Source organism: Centruroides sculpturatus, unplaced genomic scaffold (assembly GCF_000671375.1).
Source record: "Centruroides sculpturatus isolate CEXI.00-Female unplaced genomic scaffold, Cexi_2.0 scaffold423, whole genome shotgun sequence".
In the NCBI taxonomy this organism is placed as follows: Eukaryota; Metazoa; Arthropoda; class Arachnida; order Scorpiones; family Buthidae; genus Centruroides; species Centruroides sculpturatus.
Window position 1 is genome coordinate 224426 of NW_019384765.1, and position 10484 is coordinate 234909.

General features: G+C 30.7%; 1 protein-coding gene across 1 annotated transcript in view; it reads left to right on the forward strand.

The window, feature by feature from the left end:
- LOC111628903 (reelin-like) overlaps nucleotides 1-10484 on the forward strand; it is a 283387-nt gene that overhangs the window by 130124 nt on the left and 142779 nt on the right. Inside the window, exons 30-32 of the mRNA XM_023372760.1 lie at nucleotides 3501-3665; nucleotides 7631-7845; nucleotides 8631-8797. Of these exons, the coding sequence (XP_023228528.1) occupies nucleotides 3501-3665; nucleotides 7631-7845; nucleotides 8631-8797 (547 nt within the window). The remainder of the gene's footprint in view (nucleotides 1-3500; nucleotides 3666-7630; nucleotides 7846-8630; nucleotides 8798-10484) is intronic.

The following is a 10484-nucleotide window of genomic DNA, read 5'->3' on the forward strand; positions in this document are numbered from 1 at the left end:
AGAATTTTAAGAAGCCATTCATGTGATACACTATCGTAGGCTTTTTGATAGTCTATCCACGCCATACTCAAATTTCTTTGAGACTGGTGTGCATCCTCCAATATTGCTTTATTGACCATTAGATGATCTTTACAACCCCTGGCTCTGCGGCGACACCCTCTCTGTTCCTCTGCTATTATGCCGTTCTCATGGCAGTGGTCATAAAGCACTTCAGCCAATACAGCAGTAAGTAATTTATACATACTTGGTAGGCACGCTATTGGTCTCCAGTTTTTCGGATCTTCCGAGTTTTCATTTTTGGGTATAAGTATGACTTTACCTGTAGTAAACCAATCTTCTAACTTCTCTATTTCTAAGATTATATTTGTAAATAATACAGCTAAATATTTGTGAACACTAGTCAAATACTTAATGTAATAATTTTGAATTTTGTCTATTCCCGGTGATTTCCAATTCAATAATTTTTGTATAGCAAATTTTACTTGATGTTCTGTAATCTCTTCTACTTCTACTGTATTAATCCCACCTGAGGCCGCCTCTATCTCTTTAATCCAATTAGCTTCTATATTATAATGTTTAGGAATAGACAGTACAGACGTCCAAAATTCTTCAACTTTTTCTTTACTTGGTAATTTGATATTTTTTTTTGCATTGTCTCCCAAACCTCTGTACAGCCTGTGCTCATTTTCTTTAAATAACCTATTCTGATCTTTTTTTGTATTCTTTTCTTTGTATCTTTTAATTCTACCTGCTAGAGCTCTGATTTTTTGTTTGATGACTTCTATAATATTATTTTGATCATTTTCATTATGGATATTGTATTTTATATAAAGACTGTCCCTAATTTTTCTCATTCTACGTGTGTCAATTCCTCTTTTTATCTCCATTAGTTGTCCTAGTTCTTTCCTAAAATTGTCTATCTTAGTTTGTATTCTTTTTTCCCAAGCTGGTCTACTTTTTTGTTTTGTAATCTCTGTAGTCTTGTATGGCGTTTGGTTATTATTTTCTATTAGAGTTTTAGCAGCTGCATATATTATATCATTTATTTCACGCAGGCTATTATTAGTAATTAATAAACTAGGTAAATATTTATTGAGAATATTTAGATTTTCTATGAAACTTCTGTTTATTTTGGCTTTAGGTAGAAATAACCGCTCCTCAAATGTGATTTCTTTCGTTTCAGCCAATATTCGAAGAAAGTGCAAAACTATAGGTTCTTGATCCTCATCAACCACTATATTTTGTGTCAGTTGGTTTATATCTTCTACACAATCTGTTATGGGTTGTATACCATACTGGTTATCGTGCACTGTATATGTTGTACTGTTCTCTGGTTCTGCAATCACATTTTCAATCAGTTCTGTAGGTGCTATTTCCTCTGCCTGTTTTTGTATACGGTTGAGTAGTTCTTGTGATATTACTTTCTGTTTAATTATTCTGCGAGCTTGAGTTGACAAAGTATTTCCGTTAAATTTATGGATTTTAGGATTATTAGGGTTCCTGTTAATAAAAAGTGTCTCCAATCTGCTTATGAATCCAGGTCCTTCTGATCTTGCTTTAAAATAACAGAACATAAGTTCTTCTAATTCTTCTGTTGACCACTTCCGTCTTCTATCATTACTTAATATATTACTCGTGGTCATTGCTGATGAGCCAGCAGTGTCTGTGGGCAAAGCCCTACTCTGCAGGGCATCATCTGCTCCCTCTCCTCCCTGTTGGTCGGCTGTAATCATTTTGGGTTCCCCGACTCTCGCCCGCCTGCTCAGCAGAGAGCCACTGACGGCTTGCATGCTGTCACGTCCAGCGTCAGCTCCAAACATGCCCCGGCGATCACCCCCAGGCAGCAACTTTATACGTTCAACATTATTAAAATTCTCCATATTGTTGGGTTACCTTTACTCTGTTTGCCGCATAAATATTAATGTTATGCGTTGCCCGCCCCCCACGTGGTCTGATGGTTGACACGGACTTAGGGTAGGATTTTGGGGGGCTTATTATTATTATTATTATTATTATTATTATTGTTTATTGATTTAAATTTAAATTTCTTACAATGGGGACAAATTAATAACAATAAATGATGTTATAAATATAACAATTCCAAATATATTTCCCACCCCTTGAAGTGGATGGCTAATTATCTTTGTAACTTGACATTTGAATGAGATTCAATTAAAATGAGATTTTTACAGCTGAAAAAATAAACAATATATTGTATATATATTTTAATTATGTGGGGGGAGCTGTTAAATAACCTTGGCTGCTGGTGACTTTTTGTCGGAGATTTTGTTAACAGTTTTTTTATTGTAAATTACTGAGTCTTTTATTTATTTGCTTCCTAAGTTGGTATGTTTTTTGCTCTATTGTGTTATTCTGTGTCATTAGTTCTATTTTTTTGGAAATGTTTCCACGTACTCCTCCAGAAGCATTAAAGCAAACCCAAGAAGAACGGAAAGGAACTAAACATCATTGTTCACTGAGTGATCTGGGTGTAAAATATCCAAAGTTAGAACATTATTTTAAGAGGAAACCTCCTCCAGACTCAGATAGAGAAGAATTGTTAACCTTACGGCAATATTTGGAGATGACTTTAAATGCAGTAATGATACAGTTGAAGTATATCGAAGATAGGCTCGCCAATTTGGAAATGGCCAACCAGTCAACCTTGTCCTTAGTGGAAACTGACTTTTCTAAAGTATTAGATAAACTGGAACAGCAACATCAGTTACCTTTGGACGACATTGGTGAGTTACACTCCTTTGCCTACAATAGACAAGTTAATGCTTCATACAGAAGCAATTTAATGTTGTTTAATCATAGTATTCCGCTCGAGTTGGATTTGCGGGATGATATTGTTAACTTATTTTCTAAGGAATTGGATGTGACTGATCTGTCGGGGCATAATATTGTTGGTATTTCCCGTTTGCGCGGTAAAGTTCGGGAATTCTATTGCATCCAGTTGTCATCCTGGAAATGTCAAAATTATTTATTGCAAAAATTTCAGACAAAAATCCAACAAGAGGGTAGGGAAAGATTAGTGAAATTTAGGTTGGCACCGGATCTGTTGTTTAATTCCAGTGTTCACCATAAAAACCTGGTTACTTTTTTAAAAGAATACTGGGAAGCTGGTCGTCATGTTTTTTTGCGAGATGATGTATTATATGTAGATGACAATACAATATGGCTGCTGGCATGTGCCTCTAAATAGCAGACAAACTTCTTGATTCTGACAGTGTCCGCTATTTGGAGATTATACTGTACATATATGGAAAAGAAAAAATGCATTTATTTTCCTTTTGATATACATATCTCCTTGTCTCAGTATAATAAGTCTAATTATTAAATGGTGGTTTTAGAGCCATAATACATATAAAACATGAATTTGTTCTGTTCTGTTCTGTTGTGTGTTAAAGAAGATTGAAATTTTATAAATTTTTATTAAATATTTAAAAAATATATATATATATATATATATGTAAATTGAAATAATGTATTTAAAGGATGTATTAACTGATGAGTCAATGTGGTCAGCTATGACACAAACTTCAAATCAACTTTGGTGTGGATCAAAAAATAAAACACTTTTATTTAGTGGTGATGAAAGAACCAAATTTGCAGTTAGCAGACCATTAGATTTATATGAAGGTCAAGTTATAATGTTTCAGGTAAAATACATTTGTCATCATTATTTACGTATAGATATTATTTATTGTTTTGAATTGTATTGATTGTTTTAGAAAAATTATAATTTTAGTCTTAGTGAAATTTTTAATTATAACTTGTATATATATCAAAATGTATTAAGTTAAATTAAATAAGTTACTTTTCATAACTTAAATTAAAAATATAAACAATAAATCCACAGACCAAATATTTAATTAATGCCAAATGATCTGTATTGTTGGGCTATAATAAGACCAATTTAATTATTAGATATAAAGAATTTTGACTAGAGATAGACAGTCAGGCTGCCTTCATGTGATAATTTTAATAATTATAAATAAGTTAATTTTAATTTTCAAGTTAAAATGTTGTGGAAGAAAAGCATTGGCTCAGAGCAGGACTTGAATCCTCAACTTCTGTCTACCATTCAGATATATTGCCAGTTACACTATTCAGACCTCCATCCAATCATCACTTCCATAATTATTAATTAAAATATAACTGTACTGGTCACATTGCTGATTGCAGACAACTTTATTGCTCATGGCTTAATTACATCTAAATTAATAATTCTGGAAGTGAAGTCTGTTCAGTAATCTGCAAAAATCAGTTCTGTTAAAAAATCTGCTTAGTAAGCGGGAGTTGCAGGTTCAAGTCCTGCTTTGGGTCAATTCTTTTCTTCCATAATATTTTAAATGATTAAAATTATCACAAGATGGCAATTGAATGAATCATCTGCCTCTAGTCAAATTACTTTATATATAATTAATATTATTAAATTAGTCTTATTATTGCCCAATAATATGACAAGTCATTTGGTATCCTGGATTGCATATCTCTCTCTCTCTCTCAATTTAATTAGAACTTTATATCTTTTATGATTTATCATTTAGACTAGACATCTTTTATCATAGATGACAGAAAGATTTATATAATTATATGATACATTGATATGGTAAATGATCAATGGTCAATTTCTGTTATATTATTTTTGTTAAATAGTTTTATCTTTAATATATAATCCTGCATAGTTTTTTATTAAAAATTATACTGTTCTGCAAACAAACAGATTTTTAAATTTCAAAAAGAACTAAACTGAACTTTGAATAGGAAGTCATTCTGTTTTAGTTTTTAATTCTATTTTACAAATATATCTTTCATATTTTCATGTTAACTAGTCATTTATATTTTTATATTCTGTAAATTGAATTGTTTTAATATTTTATTTTAATTTTAAGATATTTTGTTGATGGACCAAACAGGTTAAAATATTTGTTTTTTTTTTTTAATCTGACTTTTTAAGAGTATACAATTATGAAGATATTTATTTCCTAAAATTCATTACAGAATGATTAATCTGATTCTTTTTTGTATAAACTAAATATCTATTATTTTATAAAATATTTAACCTTTGTTACCTGAACTTCTTTCTGTTACATATATTATGGAATTTGGATAATTATGATTGAAAAAATCATTGAAAACTTGAACAAAAATTACAAGCTTAATAATTTTTTTAATATAAAAATATATATCTATTTTAATTGATTAAATATTACTGGACTAAAATGTATATCTCATTATTCCATTGGTGTTAATTGATTTTTGTAAAAACTAAATTTAATAATTTAATTTTTATGATAGATGTTTAATGCAAAAGAACACAAAGTTCTTTAAAGAATAAAATAATAATAATAATCTGCTTTATTACAGTTCACTTTAATAACAGTTTCTCTCAAATACTTCTGGGGAAACTCATCATCAGAAGACACAGAAGTCTATTTTATGATATACCATTAAATTATACACTAATATAATAATAATAAATAATAATTGAAAAAGGACAATTAAATATTAACTTAATCAAGAATTTTGTTTCTTCAGATTTTTCTAAATTTAATTAAAGTATTTTCAATTATTTAATAATTAACACTATCACAAAAAAACACTGCAAAAACCTAACAAACCAGCAAGAAAATTATACACAAAGTGCAGATGTTTTTGTCCATGTTAAATGGGCATCATCAGGAAACAAATTGCTGAGAAAACACAGGATTACCGAACATATGTGTAGGGGAAGGGGTGTATGATGTAAGAAGAGAGGAGGGGGTTTATATTTTGTAGAAAGACTTCCAGGCAGGGGGAAGGAGTCAACGTTGCAATAGTTTATGGCTGCATTATGGAGGCTGGTGTTGTAAATTTCCACTTATTCTAGATGTTTAAGCACATGAGACACACCTCCTACATTATGAATCTAAACAATCTGTACTAAGATGTATAGAACAAGTGGAAATTTATGAGGCATAACACAGCCATAACACAGCCATAAACTATCACAACATTGACTCCTTCCCCACTACCTGGAAGTCTTTCTATGAAATATAAACTCCCCTGCTCTTTTCTTATATCATGCACTCCTTCCCCTATACACAAATTTGGCAATCTTCTGTGTCTTCTCAGTAGTTTGTTGCCTGATGATGCCCGTTTAACACGGACAAAAACATTTGCACTTTGTGTATAATTTTCTCGCTGGTTTCAACCAAGCAATTTTTAACCAAGTGCAGTACAAGTAGATGTGACAGCTACATATTTTGTTCACAGGGATAGAAAAAGAGAGAGAGATCCAGAAGTAGTTGGATCAAGATGACTCAAGCATAAAAATCTTGAGTTTTTTGGAGTAGTCTCAAAAGATTTTAGTTGTATTGATATATTCATTGGACTGCAATTTGTAGATTTCAGACCTATAAATTTCCACTGTCATCTGTCCATTTGTTCATCAGTTTTTTTAGTTAATCTTGAGAACAGAGTTATATAGATAAAAACTGAGATCAGATACAAAAAGCTTAGGGGCTGGAGGCCCTGATTAACTATATACAAACGTCTGGTCTGCACTGGAAGTCAAGTGATTTGTAAGTTAAATGATGGTTAAAAATTTCAGTCTGATATTTGACAATATCACAATAATATACATTGATTTTTCAGAATTAGAAGGTTGTTGAGTCCTTGAAATCGGAGCAACTTTTATTTGTTTATCTCCAATTACTTAAATTATTCAAAATGTCCTTCTTTGCTTGTGTCGAGAAATGATTTAGTAGGTAATGAAAAAACTGTTTAATTAGTGAGGCCAAAATCTATCTCAATTGATTATTTGAGTTTAAACTCTCTGGGTTGATTCCTATGAATCAACAAATATAGAGACAATTCTCTTTCTTGTCTGGAAGCTTGGAACATGACTGTTTTATCTGTGGAAACTCAGAGATGACTCTCTCATCTTGTTTCTTCATTTTATTCAAGTTTCTCAATCATCTTTTCAGATATCTTCTACAAATCTTCTTTGATGGGCATTTAATTCATCTTTCATTTTGATAGATCCTCAAACTGTCATTAAAAGTTTATGGCGATCATGTGGGGATTGACTCATCTTTTCAAGGATGTTTTCTCTTGTCTGTTTCTTTGAATATATTTACTATTTTGACATAAATAAGTCAATAATCAAACTCTATTAATTATGTTTTCACTGTTCATTGGCTCATCTGATATGATATAATGCTCTTTTCTTTTAACAGTTAATTTCAATTAATTCTTGACACTGTGTGTTCATACAAGTTATTAAATTTTAATTTGCACAAATTCCTTGATGTTGTGACAAGCCAATCTCACAAATTTCTAATGTAATATAACTTTCAATATCGAAGATTGGTGTTAATAGTAATTGTGTTTTTAATGAAATTATATAAAATAATAGATTTGTTATACTAAATTCAAAAATAATTTAATATAAAAATTTTGTTTTTAATCAGAACATGTAGCTTTTGAACTCAATTAGAAATTATTAAACTGTTTGTATTGAGAATAAAGTTATTTGAAATCGTAAAAATATCTTTCTGATATATTTGCAAATTTATTCAGTTAATCTATTTGTTTTCAATAATTTATACTATATAATTAAATTAATTATATTTTTTAGATTAGTGTAGGCTGTACAGAGAAATTCAGTTGGAACAGTGCTGTTGCATTTGAATATTCATTAGATGCAGGTGCAACTTGGCAATTAGCAGTTCATCATTGTTATCCTGATTCAGGATGCACAGAAGATGCTCATGAAGCTACTATTTATTATTCAGGATTATATAGTAATTGGACTCGGGTTTTAATACCTGTTAAACGAGATTTTGCACAAAGGTATAAATTGTAATTATTGAATAATGATATTAACTATAAATTTTGATTTTATATCAGCTATACAAAATTAAATTAATAATATTATTTGTATCATATCTTACTTTAGTTAAAATTTATTTTAAATTTGTATTATTGAAATAAAATTTTGTTGAATTATTTTATGTTTTGTTCTTTCTTATTAAACCATTTATTTTTAAAAATAATTAATTAAAAACTCTAATTTTAATAAAACTTTTCATATAAGATTTACATGTATCATAATTGTTTTTTAACTTACAGTTAGTGTGGAACCATAAAAATGACTATGCAAGCTGAAACTGTGCAATACAATCTTAATAATCAATAGAAAAAATTATGATTGTTCCCTGATCCATCCTTTAAAAAAATGCTGACAGATCTAATCACATTGATTTTAATCCATATTATCTTTTCATTTTTATGCTAAACTTTTTATTTTTATTGGCTAATTCAAAATTGTTTTCTTCAGGCAATGAACAAAGCATTAAATGAGTTTTTAATATATAATTAAGAATAACAAGCACTAACACTTTCGACAAATTCAAAATTGTCGTCTTTGTTTCCTGAAGAAGACAATTTTGAATTTGTTGAAAGTGCTTGTGTTTGTGCTTGTTATTCTTAATTACATATTAATAACTCATTTAATGCCAACAGACAGTAAAAATTTCTTTATTATTATAAGATATTGGCATACCATAGAAGTAAATTCTTATATGCCGTGTATATATATATATATTTAAAATTTAAACATATTTAACTTTATGCAGTCAGGTTCTTATTCGCTGGATTCAAGATGCATCTGAATTTCTCAATTGGCCACCAGCACCAAAATTTGCATTGAAAAATGTTTATATTGGCTCTCCATGTCCACATCATTGTTTAGGTCATGGAGATTGTACATCAACTGGTTGTGTTTGTGACAGTGGCTATGAAGGTATTGTATTTTTTTTTTAATTTAAGAAAATATATTAAAAAAAGTCATAAATTTATTCCTTAGAAATACGTATACAAGATGTGTTTAAAAATTTTTAGGAACAAGCAAGTAAAATGAAAAAATCAAAGATATGATTCTTTGTAATTTACATATGATATATCAGTTTCATGCATTCAAGTGCTAGTAATCACAGAATTTTCATTCAATCAATTAGCACAACTTTTTTGCAGTCTGTCATGGAAGATTTAGTAGAACAGAAAATATGCATCAAAATTTGTATTAAATTAGGAAAAACCTTGTAGAAATATACATTGTGAAAAAACAAGCTCTCAAGAAGGAAGCTATCAAAATCAAGATTTATAATATCCAGTTTCTAATCCAGAGATAGGACCACCTCAGATAGTTGTTTCTTGTGAGGCATTTACTCTAAATCTCACAAATAAAAAAACCAAGCAGTAAGTGAAAAGTACAAGAAGAAACTAAAAGAATTTTAAGATCAAGTACATCAGACCAATATTATATCTTCTTGAAGTGATGTTTATTCAGTGTATAGCATTTAAATACTGGTAAATACCAGTTTTGAAAATTGATGAGTGATGAAACACTGATACTGATTTTCTAAGTTTTGCTGAATTACTCTTAAAAGTTCATTTTCTTTTTGCCATTTTCTATTATTATGTTGAGTTTAGTGGGTTATACTCGATTCACACCAGTGGCTGTGTACTATGCTGGACCAGAGTCAAGGCATAGCAACCAAAAACTAAAATTAAATAAGTGTGTCAGTGTCTGTATTCAGGAATTTCCTAACAATATTGCATGTAATTCAATATAGTGGCCTTCTGTAGTGTGATGTATGTATTTCTATTCAATTGTAATGTTCCCAGGCTTTTGTATAGTGTGTGTGGTATCACACCTGTACAGGAGAGAACGACAGGTACAATAAGCACCCTATCCATCCTCCACAGATGCCTTATTTCCTAGACGAGTTCTGTGTACAGTGGAACCCCGGTTAACGAACTTAATCTGTTCCGCGACTCCGTTCGTTAACCGAATTGTTCATTAACCGAAGCAATTTTTCCCATAGAAATTAATGCAAATGCAATTAATCCGTTCTAGTCGCCGAAATTTTTGCGATTTTATTTGTAATATACAGTAATTTTCTTTGATGAAAATGTAAGAAAACGTAGTATGTATCATTACAGCAACAAACATGTAAACTTTGTTTAATAAACTAGCACTGTACATACCTTCGTTTGTTGTAGTTGGTGGCAGAAAAGTGGAGATATACGAACCTTAATGCTTAGAAGGGGAATCCCCTCCAAAAAATAACGGGTAGCACTTCATTGGAAGATTCTTCGAGTCGAAGTCTCTTTCGGTAAAAAAATCCACCAGTGGCTAAGTGGTCTTCGTACCTTGAACACGGGGAGTTCGTTCGTGGGTTCGCACCTCGCTCAGACGGGCTGACCATGTGGAGTTTTCCGGGTTTTCTCCACGTCTATAACGCCTAAATAGGGGCCAGTTTCCCTTAAAAACACCTCCCAGAAGGCATTCCCCTAGGCAGATCGCCCAAGTGTTGCGTTGCCATAACTTAACAAACAAACAAACTCTTTCCGTAAGGAACAAGAAATTGATCTAAAGTTGATTGTCTTACTCTTTTAATCAAAATTTTTCTCAAATGCGATAGCGC